The 18,109-nt window shown below is 42.1% G+C and overlaps 1 protein-coding gene across 1 annotated transcript in view; it reads left to right on the forward strand.

Moving 5' to 3' along the window:
- LOC139546790 (contactin-associated protein-like 5) overlaps positions 1 to 18,109 on the forward strand; it is a 126,283-nt gene that overhangs the window by 98,339 nt on the left and 9,835 nt on the right. Inside the window, exons 11-18 of the mRNA XM_071355572.1 lie at positions 708 to 814; positions 5,358 to 5,477; positions 5,998 to 6,198; positions 11,706 to 11,862; positions 12,104 to 12,231; positions 12,438 to 12,608; positions 13,442 to 13,660; positions 14,563 to 14,802. Of these exons, the coding sequence (XP_071211673.1) occupies positions 708 to 814; positions 5,358 to 5,477; positions 5,998 to 6,198; positions 11,706 to 11,862; positions 12,104 to 12,231; positions 12,438 to 12,608; positions 13,442 to 13,660; positions 14,563 to 14,802 (1,343 nt within the window). The remainder of the gene's footprint in view (positions 1 to 707; positions 815 to 5,357; positions 5,478 to 5,997; positions 6,199 to 11,705; positions 11,863 to 12,103; positions 12,232 to 12,437; positions 12,609 to 13,441; positions 13,661 to 14,562; positions 14,803 to 18,109) is intronic.

An 18,109-nucleotide genomic window follows, 5' to 3' on the forward strand; every position in this document is an offset into this window, starting at 1 on the left:
TGTGTTGTATGTACAACCCCCACTAAACCAGAGCTCCCCTGGGACAGGTTTCACAATTGAAGCGGAATTAACTAATATATGCAAGCTTAAAAGGCAGGTAATTTTAGAAGGTACATAGGCATGAGGAAGGCACTATTAATCAGTGTCTTTCCATAGCCAGTTTCACTGGTACTTTTTCTGCATATTGTTAACATTTACAGAGACCTCAGACGATTTGCAGAAATGTCATGGTAGAGAGGGAGAGGGGTGAGGAGAGTGGGGTTGGGTTGGGTTGCTTGCACCTGCCATAGCTATGCATGTTTACAAACAACTGCCTGCACAAACACCTGCTTTACTTGAATTTGAGCCCCACACAAAAATCAACAATAACAAAATTGTTATGAAAATCTAAACTCAATATTCTGTTTGCTAAATCTATTGTCACTGGAGAGTTTTGTATGCAGATGCTCGTCTTTAAACCGCTCCCTGTGAAATTAGACTGTGTCTGGAATAAATAAAATTTTAAGTCTTAGTCGTTTTGTTGTTAATAAGAAGATGTCACAAATATCAAAACACTGTCATCAAAACCATTATCTCCAGCTAGTTCAGTTCAGTCAGAGAGTAGGAACAACCACATTGTTTTAGCATTGCTGTCTCCATGACATTGCCTCTCTAGTACCAGGTTACTTGGATTCCTTCCCACTGTCTGATCTTCCCTGTCTCTCCAGATGTCTGCCAAACTTCTGTGAACATGGAGGGCAGTGTTCCCAGTCCTGGAACACCTTCTACTGTGACTGCTCTGGAACAGGATACACTGGAGCCACATGCCACAACTGTGAGTCCCTGCCTGCTCTCCGGCTGTATGGGACATGACTGGGCTGACCTCTGTACCCATTGTGTTTTATTGTGTAAATACACTAGATGACCAAAAGTATGTGGACACCTGCTTGTCAAAACATCTAATTCCAAAATCATGGGCATTAATATGGAGTTGGGGTCACCTTTGCTGCTATAACAGCCTCCATTCCTCTGGGAAGGCTTTCCACTAGATGTTGGAACATTGCTGCGGGGACTTGCTATTCATCCACAAGAGCATTAGTGATGTCGGGCAGTCTGCGTTCCAATTCATCCCAAAGGTGTTCGATGAGTTGAGGTCAGTGCTCTGTGCACTGGGGACATTGTCATGCTGAAGCAGGAAAGGGCCTTCCCCAAACTGTTGCCACAAAGTTGGAAGCACAGAATAATCTAGAATGTCATTGTATGCTGTAGCATTAAGATTTCCCTTCACTGGAACTAAGGGGCCTAGCCCGAACCATGAAAAACAGCCCCAGACCATTAATCCTCCTCCACCAAACTTTAAAATTGGCACTATGCATTGGGGTTGGTAGCGTTCTCCTGGCATCCGCCAAACCTAAATTCTTCCCTCGGACTGCCAGATGGTGAAACATGATTCGTCACTTCAGAGAAAGCATTTCAATTGCTCCAGAGTCCAATGGCATGAGCTTTACACAATTCCAGCCGACGCTTGGCATTGCGCATGGGGATCTTAGGCTTGTGTGCGACTGCTCGACATTGGAAATTCATTTCATGAATCTCCCAAAGAACAGTTATTGTGCTGACGTTACTTCCAGAGGAAGCTTTGAACTTGGTAGTGAGTGTTGCAACCGAGGACAGAATATTTTTACCCGCTACGCCCTTCAGCACTCCTTGGTCCCGTTTTGTGAGCTTGTGAGGTCTACCACTTCGCGGTTGAGCCGTTGTTGCTCCTAGACGTTTCCACTTCACAATAACACCACTTACAGTTGACTGGGGCAGCTCTAGCAGGGCAGAACTGACTTGTTGGAAAGCTGGCATCCTATCAAAGTCACTAGGCTCTTCAGTACGGCTATTCTACTGCCAATCTATGTCTATGGAGATTGCATGGTTGTGTGCTCGACTTTCTACACCTGTCAGCAACGAGTGAGGTTGAAATAGCCGAATCCACTAATTTGAAGGGTTGTTCACATACTTTTGTATATATAGTGTATACTACTCAGCAAAAAAATAAACGTCCCTTTTTCAGGACCCTGTCTTTCAAAGATAATTTCTAAAAATCCAAATAACTTCACAGATCTTCATTGTAAAGGGTTTAAACACTGTTTCACATGCTTGTTCAATGAACAACGGTTGTTAAGACACTAACAGCTTACAGACGGTAGGCAATTAAGGTCACAGTTATGAAAACTTAGGACACTAAAGAGGCTTTTCTACTGACTCTGAAAATCACGAAAAGAAAGATGCCCAGGGTCCCTGCTAATCTGCGTGAATGTGCCTTAGGCATGCTACAAGGAGGCATGAGGACTGCAGATGTGGCCAGGGCAATAAATTGCAATGTCCATACTGTGAGACGCCTAAGACAGCGCTACAGGGAGACAAGACGAACAGCTGATTTTGCAGTGGCAGACCACGTGTAGCAACACCTGCACAGGATCGGTACATCCGAATATCACACCTGCGGGACAGGTACAGGATGGCAACAACAACTGCCCGAGTTACACCAGGAACGCACTCTCCCTCCATCAGTGCTCAGACTGTCCGCAATAGGCTGAGAGAGGCTGGACTGGGGGCTTGTAGGCCTGTTGTAAGGCAGGTCCTCAACAGACATCACTGGAAACAACGTCGCTGGACCAGACAGGTCTGGTAAAAAAGTGCTCTTCACTGATGAGTCGCGGTTTTGTCTCACCTTGGGTGGCGGTCGGAATCGCGTTTATCGTCGAAGGAATGAGCGTTACACCAAGGCCTGTACTCTGGAGCGGAGTGGAACTCTGGAAGTGGAGGGTCCGTCATGGTCTGGGGCGGTGTGTCACAGCATCATCGGACTGAGCTTGTTGTCATTGCAGGCAATCTCAACACTGTGCGTTACATGGAAGACATCCTCTTCCCTCATGTGGTACCCTTCCTGCAGGCTCATCCTGACATGACCCTCCAGCATGACAATGCCACCAGCCATACTGCTCGTTCTGTGCGTGATTTCCTGCAAGACAGGAATGTCAGCGTTCTGCCATGGCCAGCGAAGAGTCCGGATCTCAATCCCATTGAGCCCGGATCTCAATCCCATTGAGCACGTCTGGGACCTGTTGGATCGGAGGGTGAGGGCTAGGGCCATTCCCCCCAGAAATGTCTGGGAACTTGCAGGTGCCTTGGTGGAAGAGTGGGGTAACATCTCACAGCAAGAACTGGCAAATCTGGTGCAGTCCATGAGGAGGAGATGCACTGCAGTACGTAATGCATCTGGTGGCCACACCAGATACTGACTGTTACTGTTACTTTTGATTTTGACCCCCCCTTTGTTCAGGGACACATTATTCCATTTCTGTTAGTCACATGTCTGTGGAACTTGTTCAGTTTATGTCTCAGTTGTTGAATCTTGTTATGTCATACAAATATTTACACATGTTAAGTTTTCTGAAAATCAATGCAGTTGACAGTGAGAGGACTTTCTTTTTTTGCTGAGTTTACAGTGGGGCAAAAAAGTATTTAGTCAGCCACCAATTGTGCAAGTTCTCCCACTTAAAAAGATGAGAGAGGCCTGTAATTTTCATCATAGGTACACTTCAACTATGACAGACAAAATGAGAAAAAGAAATCCAGAAAATCACATTGTAGGATTTTTAATGAATTTATTTGCAAATTATGGTGGAAAATAAGTATTTGGTCAATAACAAAAGTTTATCTCAATACTTCGTTATATACCCTTTGTTGGCAATGACAGAGGTCAAACGTTTTCTGTAAGTCTTCACAAGGTTTTCACACACTGTTGCTGGTATTTTGGCCCATTCCTCCATGCAGATCTCCTCTAGAGCAGTGATGTTTTGGGGCTGTTGCTGGGCAACACGGACTTTCAACTCCCTCCAAAGATTTTCTATGGGGTTGAGATCTGGAGACTGGCTAGGCCACTCCAGGACCTTGAAATGCTTCTTACGAAGCCACTCCTTCGTTGCCCGGGCGGTGTGTTTGGGATCATTGTCATGCTGAAAGACCCAGCCATGTTTCATCTTCAATGCCCTTGCTGATGGAAGGAGGTTTTCACTCAAAATCTCACGATACATGGCCCCATTCATTCTGTACTTTACACGGATCAGTCGTCCTGGTCCCTTTGCAGAAAAACAGCCCCAAAGCATGATGTTTCCACCTCCATGCTTCACAGTAGGTATGGTGTTCTTTGGATGCAACTCAGCATTCTTTGTCCTCCAAACACGACGAGTTGAGTTTTTACCAAAAAGTTATATTTTGGTTTCATCTGACCAAATGACATTCTCCCAATCTTCTTCTGGATCATCCAAATGCTCTCTAGTAAACTTCAGACGGGCCTGGACATATACTGGCTTAAGCAGGGGGACACGTCTGGCACTGCAGGATTTGAGTCCCTGGCGGCGTAGTGTGTTACTGATGGTAGGCTTTGTTACTTTGGTCCCAGCTCTCTGCAGGTCATTCACTAGGTCCCCCCGTGTGGTTCTGGGATTTTTGCTCACCGTTCTTGTGATCATTTTGACCCCACGGTGTGAGATCTTGCGTGGAGCCCCAGATCGAGGAAGATTATCAGTGGTCTTGTATATCTTCCATTTCCTAATAATTGCTCCCACAGTTGATTTCTTCAAACCAAGCTGCTTACCTATTGCAGATTCAGTCTTCCCAGCCTGGTGCAGGTCTACAATTTTGTTTCTGGTGTCCTTTGACAGCTCTTTGGTCTTGGCCATAGTGGAGTTTGGAGTGTGACTGTTTGAGGTTGTGGACAAGTGTCTTTTATACTGATAACAAGTTCAAACAGGTGCCATTAATACAGGTAACGAGTGGAGGACAGAAGAGCCTCTTAAAGAAGAAGTTACAGGTCTGTGAGAGCCAGAAATCTTGCTTGTTTGTAGGTGTAAAATACCAAATACTTTTTTTTTCTCATTTTGTCTGTCATAGTTGAAGTGTACCTATGATGAAAATTACAGGCCTCTCTCATCTTTTTAAGTGGGAGAACTTGCACAATTGGTGGCTGACTAAATACTTTTTTGCCCCACTGTATATGCGACAGGGTTGACCACTATTCCCATTCTGTTTCACTGTGTAAATAAACAATCTAGTCTCACTATTTCCATATCTAATATGTTGTTTTAAGGTTTAGCCATAGATTGTTTTGCATACTTAGAGAGTGTTTGATGAAATACGAGACACTTTAGTTATTGCTAGGCCACCATCACATTTTAAATGGAAACAAATAAAAATATACACATCCCCATAATAAAACAATTTCTGCAAGCATTTTTCTTTTTGTAACAGCCTGTATATTTTATTACATTTACCCTACTCAAATTGTATTTTCATTCTCTACTCCCATGTGTGTTCCTCTGTAGCCATCTATGAGGCATCATGTGAGGCCTACAGGCTGACTGGCAGCTCCTCAGGCTACTTCTCCATTGATCCAGATGGCAGTGGACCTCTGGGGGCGACACAGGTCTACTGCAACATGACAGGTGAGCTGCCATCCTGGCCCTCAACCCTACATAGACATTTAGACTGATGGCCTTTATGATCTTGTTGTCAGACTAATCTAGATTTTCAGCCAGAATTATACTTTAGATCGGATTGCCATCGATCATAATCCAACAATATTATGATAATTCAGATCAATCTCAGTCTATTTAATTGATCTTCATGGGCTTTATTTAAGATAGGTACATTCTGGATTAAATGCATTTTTCTTTTCCCTTTATCCCTTTATTTGGGAAGCAGCCACATTAGACCGTTTCATATCTGTAAAATCAGAATGCACTCTAGCGAGGTTGACAGAGACTGACTGGTAATTAGGGGGACTGTCAGATATGTAAATACCTCCCAGTTTGGTACAGGATCATGAATAATCATACATCATATTCAAATCACTCCTCATCCTCAATTATTCTATTTATGCATGTGCCTTTTTACATCTGTTTTTAAAAGTGTCAAAATAAACTAAACTAAAACCTGTTTATTTGCTCCATATTGTGTGTGTAGAGGACAAGGTGTGGACAGTGGTGGCCCACAACAGCACAGATCCAGTCAGGGTCCAGGGTTCTACTCTCCAAAAGCCCTACGTTATGAAGTTCAACTACAGCGCCTCACCTGAACAACTGATGGCCCTCGTGGCCGGGTCAGAGCAGTGTCAACAGGAAGTAGTATACAGCTGCAGGAAGTCCCGCCTCTTTAACACTTGGGGTGAGCATTTCCAGTATTGGCTTGTAACATGACTGGAACTTTATCTCCTCAAAACAGTTCAGTTACAGATATTTAGCACATTTCACTTAGCAGGCAACCGAAGCACAACCCATTTAATACCCATTGTTTGTCCATGTAGAGTTTGTCTATTCCCAGCTGTAGAAGTTCTATTGAACATTGTTTGTGTGCCGTCGCACGGGGAGTTGAAGAATTCATCTAGCTAGTGAGACCCCTTTATTCCCTCAGTTTTCTCATCGCTTGGGGAGAACCCAACTATAGGTTAATCATTTATGAAAAATGTATGGAGTCAGATCTCTATGAGGTGAATACAATGTCACCGCAGACAATAAACAACTTTATTATGCCCAAACAACAAGATCATTAAAGGAAGAAAATACTTTTATTTTCAGGCCCAGTAGATATGAAACGAAACATAATTGTTTTCATTGTTTACTTGAATGCTTCAGAAACCGTTGTTGTCTAAAAAAGAAGAGATTTAAAAACACAGCTCACTGTAATTGGACTTGCAAACAAAAGATGCTCCTTATATTACCAATGTAACCATGTTTCCATCCAGTTTTTTATGCAAGTAAAGTCATAAAGTACAAAAAAAAATCATTACAGCTATAATGGAAACAGGAAGATTCGGTGTAATTTTATAAATGCAGACAGAGCATTTGTTCATTCAACGTGTTGGGATCTTTTTGTGTCGGTAAAATGTATAATGCAGGAAACGCCTTTAATGCACAAATATTGATATAATAACCATCATATCGAAGTGAATTAGGAGTCATGCGATGATATGGTGTGTGGTCCTACCACTACGACTCTGGAAACCATTCAGTTTATTAGGCTACAGATAAAATAAGTTATGATAAATTTCACAGGGTGGTGAAAGTGCACGGTGATGAGCTTGATGCTGCTTTCCAATAAATATCGCAGGTCTTATTCTGGTGACATGATGATCGATGCTTGACTGCTCTCGCTCTTATCCATAATAATCTCATCATGTAGACTAGCCTACCCTCACAGCCTACCCGCACTGTATCTGCGAGCTGTTGGCTAGAGCGCAGGTACCAAGACCAGAGTAGGCACATTTGCCATTTAATGCAACAGTTTTTGTGACAAAACTGTCGGTAAAGTTGAAAATGCAATGGAAACGCATTGAACCTTCGGTTTTATTTCAGTACATGAAAACTTGTGCGCGCGTTGCGAAAATGTACATTTCGTCTTGACTACGTCATCACACACTGTTTTTTATCCTCAAAAAGTCTGTTTAGTGGATACATAGCTCTGGTGGGAAATGTTAATCTTTTTTTAATGCAGATTCTAGAATATTTGCATGAAAATCTGTCGCCAATTGGATGGAAACCTAGCTAGTGATGCACTTTCTATTCTGCTGTGTAAAATATGGCTTTTTTCATGCTACATCATAAGAAGCTTTACAAAAAGGTTATCATTATGGCCAGGCCTACACTTCATTTCCCAGAGACAGAAATAGATCCATATGCTAAATATAAGCTGCATAATGTGTAAAACTAAAAGAGGTTGAACCGAAGCAAACAAGAAGGGATTTGTAAAAAGCGGATTATCATAACATGATAACTTCTACTTCATATGTACATGTTTCATCTGCATGAAAAAGGGAAACTTTATATTGCTCACCTTTTCACGATAATGACAGGAAGATCTTACATAACATCATATTTGAGTAACAGGAAACATTTACCCTCACCATTTATCTAGATGAAAGCATCACCTTGTCTTTCCTGTCATTGAAAATTCCAAGTAATTTATTCTCTGGAAGGGTCTTGATAAATAAGTTCTTCCTAACTCCTTGAGACGGTAGCTCATATCCCTATACGGAAATATAGATTTAATCAGATCTCCCCTTTTGTTTGAGCACGTTTGGAAACCAATTTCCTCGTGATTACTTTGATTTAACTGGAAAACAAGACACGGACACCACTTCCGTTAAGCTGATCTATGGAAGTGTATGCCCTGCATTTTGTTGAATTATTAACCTAGCTCTTATCCCAGACTCGCCAAAACCATAATTATATCCTCAAACTATATCTGACACTAATGGAAAGCAAACAACTGATTTATTGCGATTCATCATGATGGTTGAACTTTTTTGAAAGAATCTTGATGCACAATGACAGCCTACCAGGGAGCAGTGGGTTAACTGCCTTGTTCAGGGAGAGAACTATAGACGTTTTCCTTGTCAGCTCAGGGATTCGATCCAGCAACCTTCCGGTTACTGGCCCAACGCTCTAACCACTAGTCTACCTGCTACCTTCTATATCAAACATAATTTTAGCATCAATGCACGAATATGGGGAAATCCTCTGGTGTAGAATTACCACCACTCCAAACTCATAAATTATAGTACAGTTGAAGTCGGAAGTTTACATACACTTAGGTTGGAGTCATTAAAACTCGTTTTTCAACCACTCCACAAATTTCTTGTTAACAAATTATAGTTTTGGCAAGTCGGTTAATGACACAAGTCATTTTTCCAACAATTGTTTACAGACAGATTATTTCACTTATAATTCACTGTATCACAATTCCAAGTGGGTCAGAAGTTTACATACTCTAAGTTGACTGTGCCTTTAAACAGCTTGGACAATTCCAGAAAATTATGTCATGGCTTTAGAAGCTTCTAATAGGCAAATGTATATCATTTGAGTCAATTGGAGGTGTACCTGTGGATGTATTTCAAGGTCCTACCTTCAAACTCAGTGCCTCTTTGCTTGACATCATGGGAAAATCAAAAGAAATCAGCCAAGACCTCAGAAAAACAATTGTCGACCTCCAGAAATCTGGTTCATCCTTGGGAACAATCTCTAAACGCCTGAAGGTACCACATTAATCTGTACAAACAATAGTATGCAAGTATAAACACCATGGGACCACGCAGCCGTCATACCGCTCAGGAAGGAGACGCGTTCTGTCTAGAGATGAACGTACTTTTGTGCGAAAAGTGCAAATCAATCCCAGAACAACAGCAAAGGACCTTGTGAAGATGCTGGAGGAAACAGGTACAAAAGTATCTATATCCACAGTAAAACGAGTCCTCATCGACATAACCTGAAAGTCCGCTCAGCAAGGAAGAAGCCACTGCTCCAAAACCGCCATAAAAGCCAGACCACGGTTTGCAACTGCACATGCGGACAAAGATCGTACTTTTTGGAGAAATGTCCTCTGGTCTGATGAAACAAATATAGAACTGTTTGGCCATAATGACCATCGTTATGTTTGGAGGAAAAAGGGGGAGGCTTGCAAGTCCTCTGGTGTAGAATTACCACCACTCCAAACTCATAAATTATAGTACAGTTGAAGTCGGAAGTTTACATACACTTAGGTTGGAGTCATTAAAACTCGTTTTTCAACCACTCCACAAATTTCTTGTTAACAAATTATAGTTTTGGCAAGTCGGTTAATGACACAAGTCATTTTTCCAACAATTGTTTACAGACAGATTATTTCACTTATAATTCACTGTATCACAATTCCAAGTGGGTCAGAAGTTTACATACTCTAAGTTGACTGTGCCTTTAAACAGCTTGGACAATTCCAGAAAATTATGTCATGGCTTTAGAAGCTTCTAATAGGCAAATGTATATCATTTGAGTCAATTGGAGGTGTACCTGTGGATGTATTTCAAGGTCCTACCTTCAAACTCAGTGCCTCTTTGCTTGACATCATGGGAAAATCAAAAGAAATCAGCCAAGACCTCAGAAAAACAATTGTCGACCTCCAGAAATCTGGTTCATCCTTGGGAACAATCTCTAAACGCCTGAAGGTACCACATTAATCTGTACAAACAATAGTATGCAAGTATAAACACCATGGGACCACGCAGCCGTCATACCGCTCAGGAAGGAGACGCGTTCTGTCTAGAGATGAACGTACTTTTGTGCGAAAAGTGCAAATCAATCCCAGAACAACAGCAAAGGACCTTGTGAAGATGCTGGAGGAAACAGGTACAAAAGTATCTATATCCACAGTAAAACGAGTCCTCATCGACATAACCTGAAAGTCCGCTCAGCAAGGAAGAAGCCACTGCTCCAAAACCGCCATAAAAGCCAGACTACGGTTTGCAACTGCACATGCGGACAAAGATCGTACTTTTTGGAGAAATGTCCTCTGGTCTGATGAAACAAATATAGAACTGTTTGGCCATAATGACCATCGTTATGTTTGGAGGAAAAAGGGGGAGGCTTGCAAGTCGAAGAACACCATCCCAACTGTGACGCACGGGGGTGGCAGCATCATGTTGTGGGGGTGCTATGCTGCAGGAGGGACTGGTGCACTTCACAAAATAGATGGCATCATGAGGAAAGAAATTTATGTGGATATATTGAAACAACATCTCAAGACATCAGTCAGGAAGTTAAAGCTTGGTGGCAAATGGGTCTTCCAAATACACAATGACCCCAAGCATACTTCCAAAGTTGTGGCAAAATGGCTTAAGGACAACAAAGTCAAGGTATTGGAGTGGCCATTCACAAAGCCCTGACATCAATCCCATAGAAAATTTGTGGGCAGAACTGAAAAAGCGTGTGCGAGCAAGGAGGCCTACAAACCTGACTCAGTTACACCAGTTCAGTCAGGAGGAATGGGCCAAAATTCACCCAACTTATTGTGTGAAGCTTGTGGAAGGCTAACCAAAATATTTGACCCAAGTTAAACAATTTAAAGGCAATGCTACCAAATACTAAATGAGTGTATGTAAACGTCTGACCCACTGGGAATGTGATGAAAGAAATTAAAGCTGAAATAAATCACTCTCTACTATTATTCTGACATTTCAAATTCTTAAAATAAATTGGTGATCCTAACTGACCTTAAATAGGGAATTTTTTACCAGGATTAAATGTCAGGAATTATGAAAAACTGAGTTTAAATGTATTTGGCTAAGGCGTATGTAAACTTCTGACTTCAACTGTATATACTCATCTTATTTCCATATAATTTGTTATTCCTAAACCATTTCTGTATTCGGTGGTCTATTCTGCTTTGTTTCAATTGAGTAACAATGTCAATTTGACATGATGACCAAAGGCAGAAGAATATTGGATAACATACTTTTGTACACTGTATTCCGTTATCCCACAACATACACTGTCAATGTCAGTCAGTGTGACTTGACCAGTACCACTATTACAAACCCCCCATGCCCACACTTATCAAATTACTCTCAATGTAATGTTCCTATTATACAGTCCCCACTCTCCCACCACTCTCCTGTCTTAAGAGTACAGTCTGAGAGCTAAGGGGCTGCTCCCTACAGGCCTGGAGTGTCTCTAATGCAGAGTCATATTGTCTGACGGATGGCTGTAGCAGGGCCACTTACAGATGCTCCAGGAAATGAGCCCTGCCTGTCTGACTGGCATCACTGATGGTTCATTGACACAATGCCATGGGATGCCAACAGATGCTGTACAGATTATGCTACTCTATATGTGGACCTAATTGTAATACTGTGGTTGGTGCAGATGGCAGCCCCCTGTCCTGGTGGGTGGACCAGGGTGGAGAGAGACGGACTTACTGGGGAGGCTTCCTGCCGGGGGTTCAGCAGTGTTCCTGCAGCCTGGAGGAAAACTGCATGGACATGAACTACTTCTGCAACTGTGATGCCGACACAGACTCATGGTAACAAGGCAAATATAGCTGTCTGTGTATCTACTGCCCTGTCCATCAAAATGATTTAGCTATGAATCTGTGTGCATATCTTATATTTCTTGTCTCATCTTATATTTCCACATTTGTACAGTATTCAGTATATTACCTTGTGTCAAATATTGAGATTAAGTGGGTCACGACAGGGGAGGCGAGGGTTCCATCATTGTTTGATTCCTTCCACATAGAGCATGCTCTCCTCTCTGTATTGTAGGGCTAATGACACAGGAGTCCTCTCCTACAAAGAGCACTTACCAGTGAGTGAGATCGTGATTGGAGACACCAACAGAACAGACTCTGAGGCGCTCTACAGAATCGGCCCACTGCGTTGTTATGGTGACAGTAGGTGAACTCTTCTGTTTTGTTAAATTTTTATCTTACAGATGGTCCCTTTAAACATCCTTGTTTTCCCAGGCCAAATGCTGATGAAATATTGAGTATGTTCAAACGCTCCACTCAGTCCCAAGATATTCATCCTCATCTCTGTATCTTTCTTATGTGAGTCAAGACTTTCCTCTAAGAAGAAATGTCTATTTCCTGTTTTCTAGAGTCTGTGTGGAATGCGGCGTCCTTCTACCAGGAGTCATCCTACCTGCACTTCCCGACCCTCCAGGCAGAGCTCAGCGCTGACATTTCCTTCTACTTCAAGACCAGCGTCCCATCAGGAGTCTTTCTGGAGAACCTGGGCCTCAAGCACTTCATCAGAGTGGAGCTTAGCTGTGAGTTTGTGGGCCATGCACGCACGCACAAACACACGCACGCATGCACAAACACACACACTCACGCACGCACGCACAAACACACACACACGCACGCACAAACACACGCACGCACGCACAAACACACACACGCTCAGAAATAATATGCACTTAATTTCATGAGAGCACTACATGTGACATAAAATCACAAATCTAATCCAATTTTATTGGTCGCGTACACATATTTTGCAGATGTTATCGCAGGTGCAGCGAAATGCTTATGTTTATGTTTCCAGCTCCAACAGTGCAGTAATACCTAAGAATACAAAACAATACACACAAATCCCCCCCAAAATAATAAAGGAATTAAGAAATATCTGGTTGAGCAATGTCTGAGTCTGTAATTTAAATATACTTTACGTATATAATGGTGTGTATAGACATTATGGACAATATATTAATATAAAAGGTGTGTACAGCAGTAGTTATATAGGATGACATGTGCTTCAAAAAGCTGTCCAAGCTGTCCATCCAGATATAAACTTCATAATGTAATCCAAATTATAAGATGTATTATAAAGCACAATTGCAGCGGTATATCATCAAGCTGTCAACTTAGCTTTGAAAAGATGCAGAAAATGACCCATGTGCCTGGAGAGAGAAAGAGCATAAAAGAGGGTTGGAGAGGTGGCAGGGGGTGGGAAAGGAAATTCTCAGAACTCATTGTGCGGATATACTTCTATTGAAGGGAAAATGTGAGAAACCGTTGACAGGAAAATGGAAGTACAAAATGTGAAGAATGAGTTCTCTGTGACCTGACTGTCAGCTATTCTCATCCTGTTCTGCTCCCTCAGCTCCGTCCGTGGTGACGTTCTCCTTTGACGTGGGAAACGGGGGGGTGGTCCTTGCCGTCAAGTCCCATGTGCCCCTGAATGACAGGCAGTGGCACTATGTGAGGGCAGAGCGCAATGTGAAGGAGGCCTCTCTGCAGGTGGACCAGCTGCCCTTGCGCTTCCTGGAAGCTTCATCTGATGGACACCTCCGCCTCCGGCTCAACAGCCAACTGTTTGTGGGTAGGACTGGCTTGTCCTCATAGCCTTAGTCTCAGTCTCAACAGCCAGCTGTTTGTGGATAGGGCTGTTCTGCTCTTAGTCTCAGTCTCAGTCTCAGTCTCAACAACCAGCTGTGTGTTGGTAGGCCTTTAATTGTGGCCTTTCCTCCTCAAGTTCCACCAGAGATATACTGTATTGTCTCGGTACAGTTGCAATCTCAGGATTTACAGTGTCCTCAAATTTGACAGTAGGTCAAGGTATGAATTATAATGCTATTAGATATTCTTTTTCATATTCATTATCATTATTTCACTGCAACTTTCTGGTTATGGCAAGGCATTACACACATGAATGGGTTCCCTATAAGAAATTCCCAATGAGCTTTTCCTGAGATTAAACCTTTATTTGGCCATAAATCTTGATTTGTCATTCGGGGGCTATACAGTTTCTTCTGCTCATAATGGCTTGAAAGGTCAGCCCAACACTTCATCGTTATAGATATTCTTCCATATTTGCATCTAGTTAGTCTTAATGAGGCCTCTCACACATGAATAGTTCCAGAGATGTCTTAGATGCTTACTGGAATTAAATCAAGGGTAGCAGTAAATCAGTGGGGTGCTTTCATATGTATAAAGACTAGTTAGAAATGTTTTATAATGTATATAACGTGTCATCTCCTCCTCTAGGGAGAACAGCAGCCAGGCAGAGGGGTTTCCTGGACTGTATTATGTATATAGAGTAGTTATACATCTGTTATAGCATTCTATTAGGCATTATTAACTAGTTATAACCTGCAGTCTCACCTCTAGGAGGAACAGCAGATAGTACTCTATGGAATATTATGCATGATATACTAATTGTAAATGTGTTATAACACTGTAAAAGCCATATCAAGTCATTATAACCTGTGGTCCCTCCTCCAGGGGGAACAGCGGCCAGGCAGAGGGGCTTCATGGGCTGCATCAGAACTCTGAATATAAACGGCATGACCTTTAACCTGGAGGAGCGGGCTAAGATGACCCCGGGCGTAAGTGCGGGCTGCCCCGGCCACTGCAGCGGCTCCAGCAGTCTCTGCCACAACAGAGGGAGGTGCATCGAGAAGAACAGCGGCTACGTCTGTGACTGTTCCCAGTCTGCTTACGGGGGACCCTCCTGCAAGGAAGGTCTGTGAGGATATGCCCCCAAAAAACTAGATGTAAATGGGATCACTCATGAGATTGTCTATGATTAATTATTTAATGGAAAAACACTTAAAACACAATGATTAAGACATAAGAATAGGCTTAAACTTTGAAATTATTAATAATTTATCTAATACAGTTGGTACTTGGAACATGCTCCAGGTCCTCATCACACTGCATGTATTATACAATAGAGTGATGACATCCATATGCAACTGGTACTGTACAGCTAGGGGTGTAACAGTACACATATTCATGCCGAACGGTTCAATGGCCGATCCTCCGGCATTGTTTAAATCTACAATTTGGGAACATTTTGGCTTCCCAGTAGATTACAACGATGATGGACAGAGAGTTGTGGATTAAACGTTAACAGTATGTCGCCACACTCAATGAGAATAGCCTATACAGCCGGAGCAAGACGGAAACGCAAAGAAAAAACAAGACAACATCTTCTCCCCTCTGCATTCAAGCATTCCTTGCCAGCTGATTCTGACCGGGCCAAAAAAGAGAGTGATTGGTAGGCTGTGTTTATATTTTGTAGTCTTTGGTTTATAGATACGGATATGCGACCATTCATGGTGGTTGAGAATGAGGGGTTTCAGCACCTCGTGAACGTGCTCGAGCCACGTTACGACCTTCCCACTAGCACCCATTTCAGCAAACAGTTAATACCCGCTCTATAGACGGGTTTGTTGTTTAGCAACAAATACCAAGACATGCGCAAATATGGGGCAAAACATACGGGGCTGGCTTAGATTCTTGACAACATGTAAACAATATTTAGTCTTCAATGTTTATTGAAAACATAAATAAATGTGCACAATGAGCACTTGTTGTCTCTTAAATACATCGTTACATTTGTTGGTTAGCTAGCTAACCATATTAGCATTTACATGAAATCAGTCAAAACACCTCAAACAAGACATGGTATCAAGAACAAGATGAAACTAGCTGAAACTAGACACTCACGATTCCCCACATGGCAGTCTTGTCATTGTTGCTAGCCATCTGGCCATCCAGAGTCACAACAACTCACGGACTTCTGCCCCATTGTGTTAGTGACGTTGCCAGCTAACCCAGCTATTTAAACAAGCCAAAGCCAAAGTTTTCAATGAATTGGCCAATTCGCCCTGTGTTGCGCTTACTTAACAGTGACAGCCCATCACATTACCCCAGAGTGGGAAAGGTACCGTGCTACAGACATGCCCCCTTTATGAGAGTCACAACTGCGCATCTGGCACTCAAGGAGGCAGTATCATGGTGCGTTCCTAACTAAGTGGGAATTTACCACATACGACTGGGAAAAATCCACTTGAACGGCCCTCCAAATGGTAATTACTAGTGGGAAACTCATCTATCATCCTGAGCACCCACTTCTCCCACATGCTGACCTCTGACGTCACCTACTAAGGAAACAGACTATAGAACAGCATTTCCCGCAGTTAAATGCAACAGCAAAACATTATTTATAAAAAGCAATCTATTATTGTTTGTGTTTTAACTCTATAATTTTTTGTTAGCATGATAGCTGTACTTTATGCAGCTTGTTGGCCATTAGCCGATTCTCAACGAGTTCAAATCACATGAACGCATCTAACTGGTATTTACAACTTCACAACTAATACACTCCCACCTTTTTTTATTTACTTAACTAGGTAAATTAGTTAAGAACAAATTCTTATTTACAATGACTGCCTAGGAACAGTGTGTTATCAGCCTCATTCAGGGGCAGAACAGCAGAATTATTATATATATATTTTTTACCTTGTCAGCTCAGGGATTTGATCCAGCAACCTATCAGTTACTGGCCCAACACTCTAACCACAAGGCTACCTGGCACTCCACCTGCCACATGGTTACAAACGCAGCATCAGAGTGGAAACTTGAGATGCCCAACATAACAACCCTGTAACAACAGACAATGCCAGGAACATTGTGAATGGCATTTCATTTTCCCGCTGTACCAAACCGAACCGTGACCACAAAACCACAATAGGTACCGAACCATGGGTTTGGTGAACCACTACACTCATATGTACACTTCTCCACTCCCCTGTGGAAACTCTTTTTTTACCTTGCCAGGTTTTGAACAGTCATACTTTACAACAGAAGCCCTGTTAATACTTGGTTCTAACATGCATCCTTTGTCCTGATCTTTTCCACATTCTGATTGTGCCCACATTTTTTTGACAAGTGTATATGATTAAAGATCTGACTGTGATCTGATCTTCCTCAACACCTACCGAGGTAGTCAGATGCATTGTATCTGGATATCTTACAATTGTAGACGGATCTCCACAGTGAAACCATTTAAATCATCATCCCGTTCTATACAATCATTGACACATATTGATGCCATTGACTTATGGCATCAATATGTGTCTTAAAATAAATAAATATTATTTTGAAAGAATATCTGTCAAGTAATTAGCATAGAGGGAGGGACCAGGATATCTGATCACAATGCAGAGACAGTGTATGGATAAGAGACACATTTTACTACCATGTGTTGATGCAACAGTTACAATGTGGGCACAATCAGAAAGTAAATAAGATCAGGACAAAGGACACATTGGATGCGTTTACACAGGCAGCCCAATTCTGATATTTCTTTCACTAATTGGTCTTTTGGCAATCAGATCATCTCTGAAAAAATATGAGAAAACATCTGATGTGATTGGTCAACATACTAATTAGTGAAAAAAAGACCTGAATCCGGCTGCCTGTGTAAACACAGACATGTTAGCCACAGGTATAAACGAGGCTAGAAAGAGCAGTTTTAAGCAAAAAGCATGATGTAGCGACCACCGCATGTGTGGGATTCTTGCATATTTTGAGATAGCTTGTTTTTCTCTGAAGCACTGGATATACTTCCTGAGCCTCTTTCCAGTTAAGCAATCCTTGCCTTCAATCATGTTTAAGAACGAAAGCAATATTGACTTATCATAACCCTGTTCTGTCTTTGTAGATTCTTCTTTATTTCCACCGTCTGCTCTTGTGTGGGTGGAGCGCTTTTCATTCTCTTTCCACTAAGTCATGACTTGTTATGAAACTTAGTTATGAAAACATAAAACTCGCTGAGAATGTGCTTAGACAAAGCTATAATTATGCAATATCTGTCTTTGTCCATGAATAATTTTGAAGAGAACGGGGGAAGAGAAAAGAACAGAATGTTTTGAGAGGTGTTCACTTTGCTCTTAAAGTGGAGGTGTTGAGATCAGTGGCATTCAGAGTGCAGATTGGAGTCCATCTGAAAAAGACATCAAAGAGGGAGAAGATGAGATGA

Source organism: Salvelinus alpinus, chromosome 20 (assembly GCF_045679555.1).
Source record: "Salvelinus alpinus chromosome 20, SLU_Salpinus.1, whole genome shotgun sequence".
In the NCBI taxonomy this organism is placed as follows: Eukaryota; Metazoa; Chordata; class Actinopteri; order Salmoniformes; family Salmonidae; genus Salvelinus; species Salvelinus alpinus.